At 34.1% G+C, this 22,655-nt stretch overlaps 1 protein-coding gene across 5 annotated transcripts in view; it reads right to left on the reverse strand.

Annotated features, from left to right (window-relative positions):
- The window catches only part of LOC121409286 (probable phospholipid-transporting ATPase IA), a 59,692-nt gene that overhangs the window by 17,461 nt on the left and 19,576 nt on the right, over window positions 1-22,655 (reverse strand). For all 5 annotated transcript variants that reach the window (XM_041601229.1, XM_041601220.1, XM_041601194.1 and 2 more), the window contains exons 4-21: window positions 21,647-21,745; window positions 20,182-20,227; window positions 18,610-18,650; window positions 15,343-15,416; window positions 14,497-14,700; window positions 12,943-13,054; window positions 12,464-12,520; window positions 11,438-11,546; window positions 10,750-10,877; window positions 10,113-10,279; window positions 7,717-7,777; window positions 6,913-7,021; window positions 6,351-6,433; window positions 3,837-3,886; window positions 2,838-2,907; window positions 2,455-2,539; window positions 1,688-1,740; window positions 976-1,110 (exon numbers count right to left, since the gene is read on the reverse strand). In XM_041601229.1, coding sequence (XP_041457163.1) covers window positions 976-1,110; window positions 1,688-1,740; window positions 2,455-2,539; window positions 2,838-2,907; window positions 3,837-3,886; window positions 6,351-6,433; window positions 6,913-7,021; window positions 7,717-7,777; window positions 10,113-10,279; window positions 10,750-10,877; window positions 11,438-11,546; window positions 12,464-12,520; window positions 12,943-13,054; window positions 14,497-14,700; window positions 15,343-15,416; window positions 18,610-18,650; window positions 20,182-20,227; window positions 21,647-21,745 — 1,683 coding nt within the window. The remainder of the gene's footprint in view (window positions 1-975; window positions 1,111-1,687; window positions 1,741-2,454; window positions 2,540-2,837; window positions 2,908-3,836; window positions 3,887-6,350; window positions 6,434-6,912; window positions 7,022-7,716; window positions 7,778-10,112; window positions 10,280-10,749; window positions 10,878-11,437; window positions 11,547-12,463; window positions 12,521-12,942; window positions 13,055-14,496; window positions 14,701-15,342; window positions 15,417-18,609; window positions 18,651-20,181; window positions 20,228-21,646; window positions 21,746-22,655) is intronic.

Raw genomic sequence — 22,655 nt, forward strand, 5'->3', positions numbered from 1 at the left:
ACCAATGTAAAGCTTAGAATCTCCTCTTTCATGTGATATTACTTAGATTATTCCTCATTCACGCATGAGTGAAAAAAGGAGATCAAAAACTCATTTGACGGGGGGTATTTGAATTTCAAAAGGAAATCACATGCCTAAAAATTTTAATATCTGCTCTTTTATTTGATATCTTAATCACAGAAAATGGTCCAGAAGTAAAAAAGTTTATGTTCCCTCGAAACAATGCTTGTATTTCCATAATACAATAAACGTGTTTTCACCGGTTTCCCACAGAAGCTGTCGAGTGAGTTTGAACGCTAGCCTGTAAAACCTCTTCATTATATGAAATTATTGAAATTTAAGCCTTATTTCAAATAACCAGAACTTTATTACTTCTTGACCATTTTCTGTAATTGAGGTATCAAATTAAAGAGCAGATATTGAACTTTTTCAAAATGTGGTCTTCTTTTTGAAACCCAGATACAGCCCACCAAGTGACTTTTTAGTATCCCCTCTTCAAATTGTTTTTGCTCACTCATGCTTGAATGAGAAATAATCTATGTAATTTCAGATGAAAGAGGAGATTCTAAACTTTACAATGGGAGGTCATTTGTCTATTGTATTTGTATTTGTGATTAAATTATGATAAATCATCGATAAATCATCGATAAATCTCGGTTTTGTTTTGTAGGACACACTGTATAATGAAAATAAAAACAGTAATATGAAAGAAAAGTTTAATGAGCAAATTCTTCTTGATGTCATTAAGTCTCTGTTACATTACCTTTCATTCAGTGGCTTGAAGTCACACTTAAAGTCTAGTTTGTGTGCAGCATAAGACACACATCGCATTGGTCATAGTATGCTCAACAGACACATATTACTGTGTATTCACCACTGAGATAACAAGATAACTACTGTGTGAAAATTGGTATCTAAGCAGTACTTTACGACATACATAACTGTTTGTGACCCCAACCCCCTCAGTATATTTACATCTTGTAGTTTGTCTTCAATAGCTGATGCACCAATCAGAGTAAAGTTCATTTCAATAAGCTCAGCTGCCTCAGCTAACTTCTCATCTCTGTTCTGAATCGCTGTACTAGCCTTGTAGTAGGTAGCACTCCATTCCTAAAAGAGATAAAGAACATTCGAGCTAACTAATGTTGTGTTCTGGATTGCTGTAATATCCTTGTAGTGAGTAGCATACTCTTATTAGAAGATAGTCACACAGAAACAGTAGAGGCATTATATAGTTTTCATGTTTGTCAGTAAGATACAATTACTACATCATAGCACAGTTGCTAATATTAGCTTGAGCATTTCTAGGAATAAATTCGTGACAGGTAGCATTTACCTCATGTGAGTCTAGTGTGACAATCAACACTTAGCCAAAGAACGTTAGTGTGGCGGTAGGATCTAAATCTCAATCTCTGAGATTTTTAGTCCTAGGACATATCAACTTGACTGTGTCAAGATCTGGGTCTTGAGCTCTGATATTCAATATCTATCATTTCGCTGCTGATTTGAAAGCTCAGACAAGTTCAATTGTGGAAACATACAAATTTTTATGTTCATATTTTTATATGCTTTTTTTCAGGAATGAGAATGAAAAAGTAAAGTAGGGAAACTACAATGCATTCAAAAACACTCAGGAATTTTCTACATTGATTTCTGAAATGAGAAGTATGTTAAATAATAAACTGACCTCGTATTCTTCTTTTGAAATCTCCCTGAATGCAAAGCATAAAGTCCTGAGACCTAAAGAAAAAGGATAACATAAAAACAATTAAAACTATATAAATGTTCTCAATGGGCAATAACATCTAAAGCATTGAAAGCAAAATAGAAACCCAAACCACAAGTAAAATGATATCTGTGAGTAGTTTTATAAATATAGAAATTATCATGATATTCTACAGTATTACTTCATGTAATACAAATTAGATGAGTATCATCTACTTCAGCCAGGCGATTCTAACATTTATTGAATTATACAACTTTATACTTGTCTAGTAAATGTATAAATACAGGAAGTATAAACACTTGTACAACTCTACTGTATTAAAGGAGAATGAAACTCTTGGAGCAAGTTAGCTTTTGTGAAAGCAGAAAAATCAAAGAATAAGATCAACAAAAGTTTGAGTATAATAAGACTAGCGATAGAAGAGTTATGAGCATTTGAATGTAGAGATCACTAATGCTATTGAGATCCTCCTATTGGCAATGCAACCAAGATCTATGATGTCACAGATGAACAACTCTCCCTTTTGGACACTGAAAATATACCCCAAAACATCTCTTTTTGCTCATTCTAATCATATGACAAACGATTTATCAATGATATGTTGTGTAACCTCTGTACTTGTATTATCATAAAGAGAACACCTCACCTTGTGATAGAGTCTATCAAAGTGAGAATATGAGTGATATAAGTGCTAAAGTAATGAGGGAGTTGTACGGTGTGACATTTACCTTCTGAAGCAAATTCTTCAAGATGTCTGACAGTATCTGATGTGAATTCTTGGTCTGATGCTAGTCTGTCATATATCACATTGTCCTAGAGAACAAAACAAGGATTACACATTGTTTGTATTGCTCATTCCTTATTCTTGGTTAATGCAGTAATAAATGCATGATTTCAGTGAATATTGAAATATCAAGTGTACTTTGATCATGGTTATACAGTAAAGAGCAATCAATTAATGATAGCCACTACAATGTTTTAGAAAGTTAGAGAGGATTTTAAGCTGATCAAGAGAAGAATAATTTTTAAATGTCTAAGAGCAGAATATGTGTATATCATAGGGGTATTCTTTAACTATACGGAATGGATAATAAGAAAACTATAAACTTACCGCTCCTTTGCAAAATAGTAGAATAGTTCCGTTACTGGTTCTAACTATCACAGACATCCTTTTACGATCACTACCAAAAAGAAAAGCCAAATGCATTCAATGATTATAATAGTAAAATTGTTCATTTATAAAGCTCCGTTATCTATGGGCCTCTGATGGCCTTACATACTCTATTAATATACAATATTAATACCTTTAGCTAGCATTGCATGTACTGAAGCTTTCAAAGAATAAATCCTACAGGGAACCATTTTTACTTCACTAAGGACGAGTGCAGCATATTGTACATGCATAAAGACTATGTTTATTTTACAATGTTCTGTGTATACAGCTTTCTGCCCTTGAATAAGGATTATATTCATTCAAGAACTTAGAAAGTAAAATGACATAAGCAGTTCTTATGGGGTGTTACAAGATACATGTACTTTTAAATGATTATAAGTCAAATTTAGGTGGAAAAAAAATCAATCAAAAATCTTTTGATTAATTGAAAATTTGTAATTGATTGCTTTATCTCCTTCTTGCATTAACAAGTTCAAATCAATTTGCTGTAGTTAAAATTGATCAATCACTAGTAAATTTCCATCTGAAATCTGCAATAGATTGCGAATATTTTCTGGTAACACCCCTAAGAAACATTTGTATCAAGCACAATGTAAATGTTTCATAATATTCTTACAATTATTTTCCTATCCTTCCACTCGTTTTTTTTTCCTATCAATCACAACACCCCATCTGACAGCTAAAACTTTAATATTAACCACAGGAATAAATTCCCTGAAAATAAGTGCAAGTTTTCTCAGTTACACAAAGACTTAAAGAGGTAATCAATGTATGAACTGTGGAGAGGATGATATCAGTAGAGTCCTCTCCTCTAAAATGATTGAATTTTAAGGAAGTCAATTAGGGAACTTGGCACAAGAGAATAAAACCAATGTAAAATATAATATTTCTTTATGACACTTCATATGTGCCAATGATTTAGATTTGATCCCTTACCTTGTAAAATCAAGAACATTCAGAATTTCATATTTTTCCTGCTTTCCCATCTGAAATGCAAAAGGTCAAAGAATATAAAGAAATGAATTTTCGATAAAAATGATTATTATGGGGAAAACGGAAGAAAATATCATAAAGTACATTTACATTTTATAAGGTAGATATTCATCTTTTTTAAGGGCTATATACTGCTCAGCCTTAGTTAGGGCCATTGCTAACCTAATTGAAACTATTCTTCCATTTCTGGGGACTATTTTGGGGCACATGTCACACTAAAGGTAATGCTTAATATAACAACATTAGACTTCGTAAAGTTGTACAAGCATGTTAAATTGACTTTCTTATTAGGTTTTTAACAAATCATGGTGTTTGGAAATAATTCAAGAAACAAAACAAATAAAAAATATTTGCAGTAGCTATGGGACAATTTTTGAAGAAAAAAAATTAGTTGCCCCAATATGATATTGGGGGTACTTAGGGGCAATTTGGGGGTTTAATCTGTAACAAGTGGAATGCCTCTGGCCATCTCACCTGCATCACGCGATTCAACATAGCAGCAGTGCTGACTTTGAAAACTACTATAACTCGCACAAGATGTTCAGTGATACTTGGTTACTCTTATTTCCACGTTTTATCAACTAGACCAATACACTTACAGAGATAGGATGGTAATTCAACAAATACCCCCAATGTTGCCAAAATTCATTGACCTCACATGACCTTTGACCTTGATCATGTGACCTGAAACTTGCACAGGATATTCAGTGATACTTGATTACTCTTATGTCCAAGTTTCAAAGTCAGATCAATAAACTTGCGAAGTTATGATGGTAATTCAACAGATACCCCCATTCTGGTCAAAGTTCATTGAACTTTGACCTTGGTGATGTGACCTAAAATGCACACAGGATGTTCAGTGATACTTGATTACTCTTATGTCCAAGTTTTATGAACTAGATCAACATACTGTCAAAGTTTTGATGGTAATTTAACAAATACCCCAATTCGGCAAGTCTTTATTGACCCTAAATGACCTTTGACCTTGATCATGTGACCTGAAACTTGCACAGGATGTTGAGTGATACTTGATTACTATCATGTCCAAGTTTCATTAATCAGATCCAAAAACTTTTAAAGTTTTGATTGTTATTCAATAGATACCCCCAAATAGGCCAAAGTTCATTGACCCCAAATGACCTTTGACCATGGTCATGTGACATGAAACTCATGCAGGATGTTTGGTGATACTTGATCAACCTTATGTCCAAGTTTAACGACCTAGGTCCATATATTTCTAAGTTATGATGACATTTCAAAAACTTAACCTCAGGTTAAGATTTTGATGTTGATTCCCCCAACATGGTCTTAGTTCATTGACCCTAAATGACCTTTGACCTTGGTCATGTGACATGAAACTCTAATAGGATGTTCAGTAATACTTGATTAACATTATGGCCAAGTTTCATTTAATAGGTCCATATACTTTCTAAGTTATGATGTCATTTCAAAAACTTAACCTCAGGTTAAGATTTGATGTTGATGCCGCCGCCGTCGGAAAAGCGGTGCCTATAGCAGAGCTGCCAAGTTGTATTTTGCATTTTCAGTATTCTTATCCCCCAAAATCAGTATTTTGACCCAAAAATCCGTATTTTTACCATGAGATAAATATGCATGCATAATGGTAAAGTTCGATCACTTCTTACATTATTTTGTGCCCCACACCGTCGCACACGAGACCGAAAGCTTCACTCTAGATTTTGGTTGTTCCGCTGAACAGCGTTGGCTGACTCACCAATACATAGACTGAAGAATTTGGAGGCCCGTACGTACAGACAACGTATTAGCAGTAACGATAGATCTAACATTCGACGGAAACCTGGTTTTTTTCCGATCGTTTTTTTGCACATAAAATCATAAAATGTCACATTATGAAAAAGAAATTGCATCCATATTTACGGGAAAATGTATGAAATTCAGAAATATCGTACCTTAGACCGCAGTTACGGCTAATTCGTTTCGATTTATGATCGAAACATCGTCATCTTCGATCCTTCCGTCGGTCAACGTAAGTTGCCATCGTGGATGACGTCATCATCCTTACAGACGTATTTACCAGTTGCAAAATATCGCGATTTGAGCCGCTGCTTTGCGCTTGTAAACTACGTGCGTGCGCTCGGAACTTGTCACCCGCATTGATTCGCCAGGATATCGAAAAAATTCTAATCGGAAAGCCTTGATGAAAGCATAACTCATTGAACGTAGAGGGCAGCAACACACGGAATACCTTTTCTTCTCTAATTTGTTTTTTTCCCGTATTTTATCATGAAAAAGCGTACTGCCGTATTTTAAATTGATTCCGTATGAAATACGGAAAAATCGTACTACTTGGCAGCTCTGCTATAGTCTCACTCTGCTATGCAGGTGAGACAAAAAACATGCCCATTGCCCTGGGTTAGTTCCTCTATCATTAAGGTACATTAGACTGTATTACAAAAATGTGGAGGAGACACTTACCACTACTATCTCTACACTGTCTGGGGTTCTCTCTATGAATCTGAATCCAAGTTTAGCTGCTGCTTCTACAAGGGCTCCCTCATCTAATAAAACAAAACAAAACATAAGAGATAAATAATACAATAAGAAGCACTTCATTATCTTAGAAGAATGGATAAGAATATTTCAAGTTGATAAAAATCAGTAAAACTATTACATTAAAAAGCCAGAACTATCACTTTCCTTAAAATACTAGTCAATGATGTTTTAATTGGCTAAAGATCGCACATGATCTTCCTGTTGCCTGTGATATATCAAGCATTACTGCACTGATTACCTGATGCTCATAGAGTTTGCACTATTGCATATTAGATCAAATGTTAAATACCATGTACAGGTTGGCACTTATACTCCCTAGAATTTTTCTAAAAGAGAAAAAGAATCTACATCTCTTTTTATGTAAGAAGCAATTCTCTGTGATGGAAGCAAGGTCTTCTAAATACAATGAAGTGATTAACTGGTAATAATCATCAATGTAGACATAAAAGCATATGGTTTCTCACAAAGTTATTAATTTATTTACCCGGTGATGATGCTTGATAGATGATTTGATCATTCAAATCTTTCTCTGGAACCACTGTATGGCAGACAGCCATCATGGTAACAAACATTCGTATATGTGGGGCTGTGGACTAAATATACAAACATAAACAATCATATACATGGGGATGGATGAACATAAATAGAGATATTGTATAGGGCATGATTTACTAAAATTCAAAGAGTTGAATACAGTAGTATTTATATAGTCTCACTTACACTAGGTAAGAATAAACATTGTTTGTATCACAATGGCAGAAGGAAGTATTAAAAGCTCTAATGAAAGAGTAATATTCATTTACAAAACCTGGTAAAATGTGCAAACTGGAGCATTTTGAAACTTAAATCGAGACTGACACCAACATCATCATCATCATCATCATCACCATCATCATCATCATCATCACCATCATCGTTGTATAAAACATCTTGCCACTTAGAGTGTTAGCAAACAGGAGCAGCACAGCAGATAAACTATTTATCAAAATGTACTTGATATGCCCCTTGTTTGATCTTGTCGGTCAGATGTACTTGAGACTAAAGTAATTATTTGCATAAATATAAGAGATACCTGATAAAATACAGATATGAGTTGTTTGATTTAACTTGTCTTCAAAGAAAATAAGAGAATATACTCTGTGACAGTGTTTCATGATACAATTTGTCTGTGATTTTCGCTGCAAACTTGCTCTGAGCAAATCACATGCAAGGGTTTTGTTAGCTTGTAACAGTTTTCAGTGAATATAATCACTGATGATTGTTTTATGAAATACTCCTAAGATCTTACATGTGTTTCCAGATTGTCTGCCATCTTGCTATCTCTGAATATGTCAACATCAGGATTATCACTGAAAAGAACAACATCAATAAGATAGAAACTTAGTGGACATTAAGCATTGATAAAATTATTTAAAAAAGTGTTTACATGTAGAAGTGAAAGGGGTACTCAAGGCTGAAGATTATAATACCTGGGGACTGTTTCATACAGCTATTCGTAAGTCAGGAGCGACTTTAAGAGTGACTGGTGATCCTTTCTTACGCGCAAAACCATTGCTAATGAACATACCATTCATCAAAAGAAGGGATCACCAGTCATTCTTAAAGTCGCTTTTAACTTACGAACAGCTTTATGAAACATCCACCTGAATAAGAAGAGCAAAAATAGAAGGCAAAACAGGCCTGTAAAATGATGAAAATTTCATCAAAATCTGTTAAAGTGGATCAAAAGTTATTGAATTTCAAATGTATAGCAATATTTTGTAATGCAGGTAACCCATATCATCATGAGTATGCAATTAGGTAGGCTGATGATATCATATCCCGAATTCATTATTATTTTTTTTTACATGAAATAAAAGCTATTTCAAAGCATACATGTGAATTAAATTGAATTTCAATAGTGAATAGAACTAAATAATGTTGTAAATCGGATCAAAAATCAGATCGAAAATCGGATCGGCAGTTAAGCTTCTAAAATCGAAATCGAATCGAAAATCGAATCGACGATGTTTAAAAATAAAGGAATACATAGAACTTTTGTTCTCGGTCGCACGCATCTTCTTGACAAAGTCACAAAGACTAATGTTTAGGAATGGAAGTCGCCGACATGCGCAATCATTTGGAACATGTTTTAAAAGGGTTTTGAGGTGTTACTGCTTTACAACAAAATGAGTGATTGTTATTAGAAAGAAAACTGAATGACGCATCTTCCGAGCAAAGGAAAATAATTCTCATAGATCACAGGTCAATGAACGATCGGCGGGACATCTTTTTAAAGTATTTTTAAGCTGAGCTCAGCTGAGTTCGCTCATTATAATATGTGATACAGCCACGCCCAAAATCCATTCCAAAGTACACCCATTTTGTGAAAATAGCTTACTTGTATATCATTTCTCCGAATCAGTCCTCGAAAAAGTTAAGTCACGCCTCAGTATCGATCTTTCTGTATACCCACCCTCTCAACAATATCAGTGAATTACCAAATGTGCACAAGCACACAATACAAGATAGTTTTGGGGCAGAGCCGAAAACTGGTACCGCCCAGACATGAACGGGCTAGCGCAAAATTCTTTACTTTATACCTTTTGGCACGTACAACACGCAACTCGTCCATGCACACACACAGCTCTCAAATTCCCTTGCAATTACCGTATTCGTCCCGTGGTCGTGTGTGCATTTATGGGCGAGATTTAAGCAGGGCAATCACTAGCATCATGGACCTATTAGCATTTATACAACACAGCATTCAATCATACACTTTTCTCAAACTCCCTTGCTATTCGTCCATTGTATACACTCATGGGTGGGATTTATCAGCATAAGCACTAGCGTACATAATACTACAACACATTCACGCACTCACGAAGTCACACACAGCTCTCAAACTCCCTTGCTATTTGTCCATTGTATACACTCATCATGGGCGGGATTTGCGTAAGCACTAGCATACATAATGCCTCCAACACATTCATGCAGTCATACACCCATGCAGTCACACACAGCTCTCAAACTCCATTGCTATTGGCCATTGTGTGCACTCATGGGCGGGATTTATCAGCATAAGCACTAGCATACATAATGCATGTAATATTCATGCACCCATGCGGTCACACACAGCTCTCAAACTTCATTGCTATTGGCCTTTGTGTGCACTCATGGGCGGGATAAATGACAATCCCAGTACAAGTACATGTTCCTTTTTTGTATTATACAATACATTCATCTAAAGCTCCACTCCCACCATACCAGTCAGCGCAGCTACCGGTAGGTCATAAGTAGGTCAAATTGTTGCGACTCTTTTCTGACATTCCAGGAATCTGATTGTTCGAACTATTCCATTGTTAACAAGCTCTAAATAGAACAATCTTGAAATATGTTCTGACTGCACTGTAACTAGATCTATGCCGATTTTTTATATCCGATTTTTTCCTTCAAGGGGCATGATCGAAGATCGGCAGGTGATCGCCGATTGTTGTGTAATCGAATGGAATTGGTTGCCGATTGCAAAATCGGTTACAAGCTTAGAACTAAATTATAGTAAAAACATGTTTCCCTTGTAATGAAATGAAATAAATTTAAATATGGTGTTGAAATTCATTTCTGATTTTTTTTTTGCAAATTTTCCAAAGGAGAATGTATCGCCCTGGTATATATCATGGATTTGGATTGGAAGACTGATCATACCCATAGACGATACCAGCAATGGTACATATCTTGAATTCCATGATGTTCTGTGTGAGAGTTCCTGTCTTGTCTGAGAAGACATATTTGACCTGACCTAGTTCATCATTGAGATTAGATGTCCTAGCTGCTGCTGGTGTGTCTGTCTCTGCATGGTACATATCAAGGTCCTAAGTAATAGAAAACAAATTTCATTCAAATCAAGTTCATTTCAATTCTACACAATAAATCAACAGATAAAAATACATAGAAAGTACAATAGTGTGGCAATGCACATAAAATGGTTCATAGAAATTGAGGAAGGCTATAGCCAAACAGGAAAAACAACTTGTAGGAGAACAGCCAATAACAAAACCAAATATACACATACATATTTTTTAAAAAAAGGAACACTTAACCAAAACTACAGTGAGAGAAATCCTGATATCAAATCTAATAATTAGATAACAAAAATGTCTTGTATTTCTTTTGAATATGGATTCCAAGTGGCTTATCTTAATAAAATATGACAAAATCAAATCATACTCTGGTATTCTCAGTCTACCAACATGCTACACCACTCAACCACTCAATCAACCCTAAACCTGTAAAGATTTGAATGAAGCATTTAAAGAGATAATGCAATGAAGCAAAAACTTACAAAGTTGATGAATAGAGCCTGACCAAACTTGACTAGTTCCAATGTAACAGGAAGACTGATTGGGATGAGGTTGTTATATAGAATGATGAACGTCAAGAAGTTGAAGAAGAAAGAATTAGGAGTTTTATCTGAAATAAAATAAAGAAATGAACAAGATGAAGATTAATAGATATCGTATGACCATTAGACATTACACAGCAAGAGACTGTGACATATTTATCAAACTTTATGTTGTGGAAATACAGGAATCATATATCTTTTTCTATTTGTAAAGAACCTTCTGCTTTTGGCACCCATATTCAGTAATTCTATACCAATAGCACACAAATATTTTATGAATTAATATGTAAAAGCAAGAAACACAATATATCAAATCTTGACGAAAATATTTACCTTGACTTCAGTTATTTCTTTCAATCATTCGATTGATCATTCCAACCATGTTTTGAAATGACAAGCATTACAATCTACAACTAATACTTGGAAAATAGAATAAATATCATAATTCTATTCAGCATACAAATTACAATACATCATTTTTAGGCACCAGAAGAAACTAGAGATTTAGAGTGCAGTTCTCTTTACCAACAAACTGGTAGAAACATAATTTCATAAAATCTGAAAACATTGTTTCCAATACTCAGCATTTCTTAGATACACAATGTCATCTTAATGATAAAGAACTCACCTTCAAATCCCAAATACCAATCCTTGTGAAAATGTTTCTTGTTCCAGATCTCCGCTGCTATGGCACTGATTAGGGCCAGGACCATTAAGATCAGGAACAAGAACAAGATCTAAAAGAAAAGAGGACCAAGACTTATTACTTTGTTTCCATCAATATCAGCAAGCAAGTTGGTAGATATGTAAATATAAACACTGCTCCTATTCTTATCTATATAGCAATGCCCACTTCTTTCACCCTCCCCTCCTCCTCTTCTGTAAGTTTGTACAGACTAGCCATACAAAGTATCCCAGTTCTTCCCTTTTCCACCACTCCCCAACTCCAATTTTCATTTCAAGGCCATATTCTCAAGGCATTCTTTACATGACCTACTGAACTGGTGCATAATTGAACCTAGCAATCCCTGTATATTAATTAAAATCACAGAATTCAGGGCTCTATCTTACAAAAAGTTACGATTGATCCAGTCAATTGTAACTATGGAAATCCATGTCATATTTTTTCTACAGGAAATTTGCAAAATGTCCTTTTTAAACAAAGGAGAACACACCAAATTGTCAAGAAATCAATGAATTTATGGATAGACTTTTTATCCAGAATTTTTTTGACAACATGCATTTTATATGTGGACTTTGCTGGCTTTCCATAGTTGCGATTGATTGGATCAATCGCAACTCTTTGTCTCTTTGTAAGACAGGTCCCTGGAGTCTGAGGGTTAACTTTAAATGCCTAATCAACAATTTACATCTCAGATTCTTTAATGAATACACATTACTTAAATGTGAATTAGAATTTTGTTGTTTTACTGTTACAATCAAATCTAGATTATGAGAAATAAAGAATACAAAAATAGTTACATATTTGTAAAACAAACGACACACAGTGATCTCCCTGAATCAAACAAGGATCTCATTGCACAAAGCTTAGTGATCAATCATAGGGGTGATTTTTATTATTGATTGTATTGATAATTATCATCAATCAGTAGTAAGAATCAACTGCAAGATCGATTCCTAAGGCGTGTGTTACCTGGATGTTGGTTGTTCTATCTACGGTTGATCTCTTCAATGGAGCAGTCTTAGAATTCTATAAAAATATAAACAAGAAATAATTGAAGAATGTCTACCTATACAACATACTTCAAAGTATATAAAAGCAATTGCTCATTCTTGTATACATTCTGAAGTCCTGTTTAGACCATGCCATATTTTTGTGCTAAAATTTTGAGCAGTGGAAAATGTCAAAAAATTTCATTGCATATACATATTTACTAATACTGATGAAGAAAAGAGATTTCTATTATTTTTTGTGCCACGACTTGCTGTACACAACTTCAGACACAATATAATTTGTATAAAAATTATAAATCAGTTCAACTGCCAAATTCGAAATTTTCGCAAGGTATCTATTTATGAATTGGGTACACAAGTCACAATGTTTTTTGTATGATATGAATGTTATACCAAATGTTAGTTGACAATATTGATTAAAACTTCAGACAATCTTACCAGTAATAGCTTGCTCTCATGTCCTGTATAGATGACGATACCATGAATCCATTTTGTGTTTCTTAGAGTAGCTCCTCTTAGAAGAATCTGATCCGTACTCAGGGGTACAGCCCTGGAAGAAAATTATGACTTTTGATTTTTGAACCCATTGGGGATAGCTGATTAAGCTGTAACACATACATACAATCAGATGTCATTATACAGTGCATATCAAAAAAAGTTTACACTTTGAAAAAGCCCTGGGAATTAAAATATATCCAACATATGGATAATTTTTCACATATAATCTTGGGTTTTGGTCTCATCTATCCAATGAAAGTAAAAGTTTTGACAGAATGTTACACTTGAGTGAGCAGAGTCCATTTTTGTAAAGCTCGCAGAAATATGTTTGCGCAGAAATGCTTGTTTTCATGCTCTGTCGAGGAGAAAGGGTGAAATCAAACTTACCCTGTGATACATTTCTCATACATTTCCTTTCCACTTTTAGTCAATTGAAATAAAACATACATTTAAGCATTTTGTAACAATTTTGCCACCGAAATTGAAGTTTCAACACTTAGTAAGCACAACCTTTACCCTTTCTGTGCCAGCTGGATCTGAGGACATAACTGAATCTGAACAAAACTTTATATCAGACACCTCCAGAATTTTTTCACTAAGTTTTTATCATTTGAAGTGGATTTACATTTTATTTTTCATTTAATAATACTTGTTTCTCCACACTTTTCACAAGCTTAACAATGATAAATTAAACGAAAATGAAGCCTAAGCCTTTTCATGTAAATCACAGCTCAATGTAAAGAAAATATTGTCACGATTGCCTCGGTGTGTGGGGGAGTGGGGTGGGGCTCAATGCACTCTTCGAAGTGTTTTTGGCAAGGAAACAAGTTTAAAAAGGTAAAAGATATCTTCAAGTCAATTTTACTAGCTAAATTCCTTGTGTTCTTCATGATTTAGGTCTAAAAAAGTAAAAGATATCTTCAAGTCAATTTTACTAGCTAAATTCCTTGTGTTCTTCATGATTTAGGTCTACTTTTATTCGCATAACTTTTTCAAAGTTCTGCGGCTTTTGCGCAAATCATTTTTCACCAACTTTTCAAAAGTAAGTGGTGCTCACTCAAGCGGAAATATTTTTTGACAGTTACATTGTCATTTGCTTAAATGGACCTGTACCAATATTAAAATGTGGAAAAATCTTCAGGCTATTACAAATGCATAATTTTACAGGACTTTTTCTAAGTGTAAACTTTTTTTTGATACGCACTGTACACAAGATAAAGGGTTCATTTGGTGATATATTGAAACTTTCTTTCCATTATCTCTCTCCAAGCTCTACATTATAAACTTGATCCCACTAACAACTCAAATAGTGTGTGGTGATTAACAATTCATATCAGTTGTACAATATGTATATTCACTGATGTGTTTTAAGGTATAATAACAAGTTTTACAAGACACACTGATTTCGAAAGCTTTAATGCACTTACAAAAAGAATTGAATTTAGAATTAATCAAGCGACACAAACTCTGTAAGGAATCTGTGATAAGACTTACATTGTCTGATTGCGCTTTAGTTTGATGTTTCCAACAAACTCATATAGATGTCTGTTTGGTAGTTCACACTCAACAGTTCCATCTACAGTCATAAGATCAGCTTCTGAGCAGAGATTAGCCGTCTGAGATAAACCTTGTCTGATTTTCAGGTTTGTCTCTCCATCTAGCTGAGCCGTCTCGATGTAACACAAAGCTTGTGGGGCACTGATGTAAAAGGTAGACAGAATGAAAATTGGGGCTGGTGTTGTGATCATAAAAAAAATCCTAACCCTAATTGATCTAACATAAGAAAGATAAGCATCACTCAAGTGGTTAGCTATCCTGTATACTGTACATGTACATATACATATAATACCCTGTCTGATGTTTGTCTCCCCATCTTGCTATAAATCTATTGCAATGTAAAACAACATCTGAGGGACACTTTTAAAAATAACAATATGAGTGCAAAAGATGGAGATGGATTTGTGATTATTACTATCCTTGAAAGACACCATCTTCCAGATGATTGCATAGCAGATTGCTCCCTGACATAAGTCAAAATTCATTCACATATATCAAATTAAAATACATGCGGGCTTATAGTCAAGTAGAATAAAACTATCTCCATAAGAATCAATGTCTTAGGGTTGTGTACTACATACAGATATTGGTGCTTAACAAACTCATGGATTGGATTGAACCAAATTTACTTCTACATCATGAATATTGCAAACAAAATAATGATAATAAATCCTTTCATTTTTCTTGTCAAAAAGACTTTCCATTGCATGTCAAGAAGGTCATTTTTTTCAAAATTTTAAAATTAAATAAAATTCAGGAGGGTTGAGCAATGAATGTTTTTACCTTGATGCTAAAAGAACAAGATCAGCTGGGAAGAATTCTCCTCTCTTTACCTGTACCACATCACCTACACCCAACTGAAAAAAAATCAATAAAAGGGAGAAAAAAGTGAAGATTAAATGAATATGTCCTTCAAATTTTTGTTTCTTTTTTAGGTTTTTAGAGGGTCTTCTCGGGAAAACAATCACTGTACAAAATATTTACCACTTCAATACTTGGAACAAAGTACAAATTGTTGGCTTCCTGAAAATAAATAACAGGTCTCTAATAGTGCTTGGCAGTGTCAATAGATTTGTTTCTTAAAGAGGATATCAACTCTGATGTCAAATTGGTTTCAATACAAGTATTAGAGAATATGAATGAAGTTTAATATCCATTTTACAACAATCATTTAAACTTTATTCTTATTGAAATGTCATGTGTGTGCTGCTCTTCTCTTTGTCATATAGTATAAAATTTCATAAAATATAGACTTTTTTAATTATTAAATCAAATGGAATTTACCTGGACATGAATACAAAACTGTGTACACCCTTCTATAAAAGAATATGTTTATTCATATTACAGCCATAAAATGATGGCAAATCATAAACATACAGAAAACCAGCCCCAAAACAATAAACAGATATCAAAACTAAAAATAGAAATTTCCAACTGTGTTTAATATTTTGTTATGGTTCATGGCACGTTCTATATATTTTTTTCCTTTTCTTTGAACCAAATAAACAGAGTGAATTTCTCTTTGGAGTACGTTTCCAGGGAGACCAATTAATTAAAACAGGGGTGTGGACACTAACACAGTACAGTACCAGCACATTTATATTTTCCTGATATGAAACTGGATCATTGATCCCAACATCCTATTAAATGTCAAGTATATGATAAGAATGTGTAATGACAATTCATTTGAAATAAATTATGACACCTAATACGTATTGTAATTTAAATAAGATAACATCTCCTGTCATTACAAACTTTATCAAAATATATTAGAAACAGGGTTCTCAAATTTGCAGAAAAGGAATTCACCAATATTTGTTCAGAAAATATATCATTTCAAAAAGAGAAAGAGATTGATTTAAACAGTGACCCCCTATATTTTTTTTTATAAAGCATGCTGTACATTTAGAACCCCTGCAAGGGTCTAAACATGATGTATCAGGGGGTGAGTCTGTTTTTATGATATACCCTGTATATATCACCATGGTATCTGATGTGAATACCATGGATCCATGGTGACTTTAATTACACTCTTAACAGAGCGCTGTCCAGCTGTGGTTTACTTAGCTGAGTACGATCATTTAGTAGCAATCATATTAATACTTCATATCAAAGTAGTGGTGAGAGCAGTTGGTATATTTATTGCTTTGTTTGTAATGAATGACTGATCAAGCACATCAACCCTTGGTCCATGCACTTTACAGCAGGTGATCAGATGCCAGTGTTTTAATGACCATGTTAATGAAAACCTACTTTCTCCTTTATTTCTTTCTTTTTTTTCTGGCAAAAATTAAAATTGTTGTAAAGGAAAATCTTCTCGTAACTGGACATAATTTTTTTTTACAGTAAAAAAAAATAGTAAAATAAAAGAGGAAAAAAAGAAGTGCCCCTTTCCCCCTTAATGGATCCATAGATGTTACATTTATGTACTACTACTGTATGCCTTCTTCAATCTGAACATGATACAATGTATAAATGTACAGTTTGCAAATAGAGTATGTATTGGACTGCATATTCAAAGAGCAGAAAATTTTGTGAATAAATGTTGCTCTTAGTCACGGAACTGCACTGATGCATTGTTTATGGTTATTTCTCAAACCCAGAGAAGGTGATAGAACATTCATTATTGACATGTAACTTTAGTGAGTTGAATTATAATAATTCATGGTTTATGAGCTTAAAGATAAAAGGTAGAATTGTACACTGATCTCACACAGCATGATATCACAATCAGGATAGGTTATAATAAAAAAAAAGAGAAAGGAAAATAAGGAAAAGAAATGGGAAAGAGAGAAAAGAAAGCAAAATACAATTAAAGGAGAGAGGATGAAGAAAGAGAGAAGTCTATACTTATGGAAAAAAAATGTTGCTGTGGAAAATAGAGGAGTGGGAAGAGTAGTATTGAACAAAGAAAAAAATAAATATTAATAAATAACAAGTGGAATGCCTCTGGCCGTCTCACCTGCATCATGCGGTTCAATATAGCAGCAGTGCTGACTTTGAATACTACTCTAACTCGCACAAGATGTTCAGCGATACATGATTACTCTTATGTCCACTTTTTATGAACTAGACCAATAAACTTACAGAGATATGATGGTTATTCAACAAAAACCCCAACATGGCCAAAGTTCATTGACCTTACATGACCTGTGACCTTGATCATGTGACCTGAAACTCGCACAGGATGTTCAGTGATACTTGATTACTCTTATGTACAAGTTTCATGAATCAGATCCATAAACTTTCAAAGTTATGATGGTAATTCAACAGATACACCCAGTTCGGCCAAAGTTCATTGACCTTTGACCTTGGTCATGTGACCTGAAACGCGCACAGGATGTTCAGAGATACTTGATTACTATAATGTCCAAGTTTAATGAACTAGACCAATAAACTTTCAAAGTTATGATGGTAATTCAACAGATACCCCATTCGGCCAAAGTTCATTGACCCTAAATGACCTTTGACCTTAATCATGAGACCTGAAACTTGCACAAAATGTTCAGTGATGCTTGATTACTATTATGTCCAAGTTTCATGAATCAGATCCATAAACTTTCAAAGTTATGATGGGAATTCAACAGATATCTGCAATTCGGCCAAAGTTCATTGACCCTAAATGACCTTTGACCTTGGTCATGTGACGTGAAACTCGTGCAGGATGTTCAGCGATACTTGATTAACCTTATGTCCAAGTTTCATGAACTAGGTCCATATATTTTCTAAGTTATGATGACATTTCAAAAACTTAACCTCAGGTTAAGATTTCGATGTTGATCCCTCCAACATGGTCTAAGTTCATTGACCCTAAATGACCTTTGACCTTGGTCATGTGACATGAAACTCTAATAGGATGTTCAGTAATACTTGATTAACCTTATGGCCAAGTTTTATTAACTAGGTCCATATACTTTCTAAGTTATGACGTCATTTCAAAAACTTAACCTCAGGTTAAGATTTGATGTTGACGCCGCCGCCGTCGGAAAAGCGGCGCCTATAGTCTCACTCTGCTTCGCAGGTGAGACAAAAACTGTGAATGACACTTACCTCTCTCCATCTCAATGGAATCCACATATGATCCCTCAGAACTAAAGAGCAAGAAAACCATAATAATAATAATAATTATAATAATTTTTAAATTGCAAATATTTGATGGAAACGACATTCATGGTGCACAAGGATTATGAATCTTTAAAATTGCATTAAACCAGACACCAAGTTTTCCTCAATATTTTATGAACATTTATCATACACCCTTTCATAGTATTCTTCCCAATCGAATATAAAACCAAATAGGCAGTGAAAGGCAGTATTAAGGCGCAGTATGAAATACACAGATGAAAAATTCCATTGATCTTTAAAAGCGGTAAACTTCTCCACATTACAAGGTAGAGAAGAGGTGGTGCAGTAAAGCAGAAAATTGGTTTGACCACTTTGGCCTGGCGGCGTGAATGGGATATTATAAGTTTTGTTGCCTTCATGTAATGATATCAGAGGTCAAATGCTCCATAATGTTATCAGAAAATTAAGAAATGCAAATCCTTAATGATCCAAGCTTGCTGTACAGGAAGAGCTACATACACATTTACCAGTGATAGGAAGCAAGTATGAAAGAATAGTGTTTATTTTCTAAATAGGAAGTCTGGTATTTCATGCTTTTAAAAACATCCAGAGAATGGTCTTGTAGCCTGTACTAAAAAAAAAACATCATCAGTGTTTACTGCTTTTAAGTGAGGAATGCATGCTGATAAACTTCAATGGGAAACAAAAAAGAGCTGATTATGAAAGGGGTATAAACGGCTTCCAAACATCTGTACAACAATGTATGCATATACACTGTTGTATAGATTCTTGGATGCGCATTATCATCCTATGGATCTCAAATTGGGCACTTACCCTCATTCATTTATAAATTTCATTCCTTTACTATTATTAGAATGAAATTTCAGACTCTCCCCCTTCTCACCGTGACATCATTCTAGTAGATGTTGTTGCCTAGCAACCCGCAAGTCAGGATTAGGTCTTATCTGATGACTAGTCACAGCTGTTGTACCTATTTTAGCAAGATGACTTTTTGGATATATTACAGGTGATCTTGTAAAGTAATCGACTATGTCTGGGAGCCATACGCTGAATACACGTAGTATGGAATTGTCTACAACATTGCTACATTTACAATACATTATATTGTGTAATGTGTATACATTATACATTAATACATTGTAATTATACATTAATGTGTATATTGTGTAATGCAAATTTAGCTCTAGATTTATCTGGGATTTTAATTTTTTCAAAGCAAATTGGATGCAATTTTTCAATTGTTACCCACTTTGGAAAAAGAAATGGATGAGTATAAAAATATAATTTGAGAAGAAAATCCCAATTTACTTTTGCAAACGGTAATTTTCTTTCTTTTTTTTCTTGCATTGCCAATTCAGAGTGAGAGAGAGAGAGAAATGATTAGCTTTAATGTATCTGCTTTTGTTTAAATATTCTAAACCAGAATGGACCTTGTCCCACAAAAGAAATTATTTGTTGCAAAAAAAGACAATGGTATTAAATAAAGGAATATATGGAATAACAACAGTATTAGTGGTAAAATTTGCGCAGACTCACCTAAAACTTTCCTATTGTTTACTTCGTCATCTGCTCTGTGTCTTTTCTGCAAGAAAAAGAAAGGAAATTAGCATTATGAATTTAATCAATAATTGAATAAGGGATATCAGAATTCACTGTCTTGTTCATAGCACAAACAATAAGAGACTAGTACCTAAAAAAAATCAAATGAAAATAAAACCCAATGTCATAGACATACTGTACATCATCAGGGTTTATTCACAAAATGAAGTGTCAACAATAATGTTTTATCAATTAGCGGACATACATGAGAAGGGTTTCAATCTTTATTGTAGTTTGAAATTGAATGTGACTACCTATAATTGTTTGAATCATTTATTACCTGTATACATGTACATGAACCCCTAAAATAATCCCAAACTATCATCTATAAACCATTCTACATGTTGAAGAAAGGAAACCACATTTTTTTTTACAATCCATTGCATGAAATTTGATCATCACTTAATAGTAGGCCTACAATAAAGCTCACACAATAAAAGGACCATCTACATGTAGGGGAAGGCGGGGTAAGTTGTGACAGTTTTTGCTTTTTGCATGTTAGAATTGATACGATTAATAATCTTGTCGAAATAAGTACCTTGCCTTGAAATTTAATTCTTCTGAAATATTTTCCACCTATATATAACTTTCTATCCCCACACTGAAAGTCATCGTGACCTTTGAAAAAAACGATGTCAAATGGCACAACTTGCCCCATATATGGGGTAAGTTTGAGCCACCTTCTGGGGTAAGTTGAGCCACAAAAACTATGTACATAATCTCAAGGTAATTAAATCAATGAAGACAGTGATGAATTAATATCAACTATAAGAGGGAGTGGTATGAATGTAGTGGAGTAAAAGGATCTATTAGATGATGGTGATGATGGTTTTGACCTATACCAGGCAAGGTTACTTGAAGCACTGAGGTAATGATTGATTTATCATCAGGATCAGATGATAAGACAGGTATGATGGACAAGCTATCATTATTCTGACAATTACTGGGGCCATGATGAGGGAAATGAGGGATTACTTCTAAGGGTTTATAAAATATAGCGATTCAGATTTGTACAATTATGAAAATGGAAATTATTATTGCCAGTGCAATTATTATTTTTGACAGAAACATTTTTAAGTTACAATAAAATATTGTGTGGGTAAATCAGCCACATATTGTATGTTTGTACCAAAATATTTCACATTCTAGCAGAATTTTTTTTTCCACAACTACTTTTGTGTCAAGCAAGATTAAATCCTTGAATGCACCAAGTGCCTTTAGCAGCTGGAGCTAAAGCTGAAAGAATATAATTATAGTGCACCATAACTGATGCTTAAAACAATTATTATCATTATTTTTCTCATTGCAATATACCATTGTTTTTGTTTCATGAAAAGGTATAGGAAATGTTGATAGCATGCTTTAAGTATCAAATTACAAATATGTTGTTTTATATACTTACGATATCTTCAACGATCTCCTTGACTGCTGATACTAATAGAATGAAGATAAGTGGGAGGAGGGTAGTATAATGGCCAGTAGGGGATACACTCGGGATTTGCTGTTAAACAAAATAAAAGATGAAGATTTTTAGCAATCAAAACATCATTTTTGATAGAATATATTTCCATACATGTATGAGGGCCCCATCTTACAAAGAGTTGTAATAGTTTTAAATCAAATTGTGACTGATCTAAATTCCTATCATTTAATTGCACAAATCAATCTCACTTGGTTTCAATTGTACCATGGACTATACAGATTTATTTTTTTATATAGGGGGCCTACATGTTTTTCATCACGTACACTAATAGAATGTGCGCTTTTGTTTAAAGGTGCAAAAAAGAAAAGTGATTGAAATCTGCATGATTTATTGTCTTGTAAACATGTTTTAAGAATACAGGCCTCTAAGTTTTACATGTGAGCACAAATCAGACGAGGACCCGGCCAGCTCGCGAGTATCGTCCCAACCGCGGCGGGGCGCAATACTAGGTTTTTTCCTCGTCAACTTTTGGACAGGAAAAAACTGGATCGTCCCGCCCGCAACACGTCGGGACAAAAAATAACTTTGTGCTCCCTTAAAGGGATACTTTGGGCTAAAAAATATTTATATCTAAATAAATATAGAGTAAAATTCAGAGCAAAATGCTGATTTTTTTTGTCTTTATTTCTATATGAATATCTTCAGCCTGGAGTATCCCTTTAATTAGAAACTATCACAACTCATTGCAAGATAAGGACCAGAAGTTCAAAGACACGCTTCTGACAATATGAACAGTAGACAATACCATACATGTACTTGAACATGACATTAGAGAGAAAAAATGGTGTAAATACAAAGTCCTGGACTGTGACCTACAATATACATGTACCCCAATTTGCTTCACCGTGTTCAATTGATTGTTGCTTTTGCTATCTTCATGTAATGCTGAAATCATACATGTAATAACGTTCAAATTTCAAATATAAAT

Source organism: Lytechinus variegatus, chromosome 1 (assembly GCF_018143015.1).
Source record: "Lytechinus variegatus isolate NC3 chromosome 1, Lvar_3.0, whole genome shotgun sequence".
In the NCBI taxonomy this organism is placed as follows: domain Eukaryota; kingdom Metazoa; phylum Echinodermata; class Echinoidea; order Temnopleuroida; family Toxopneustidae; genus Lytechinus; species Lytechinus variegatus.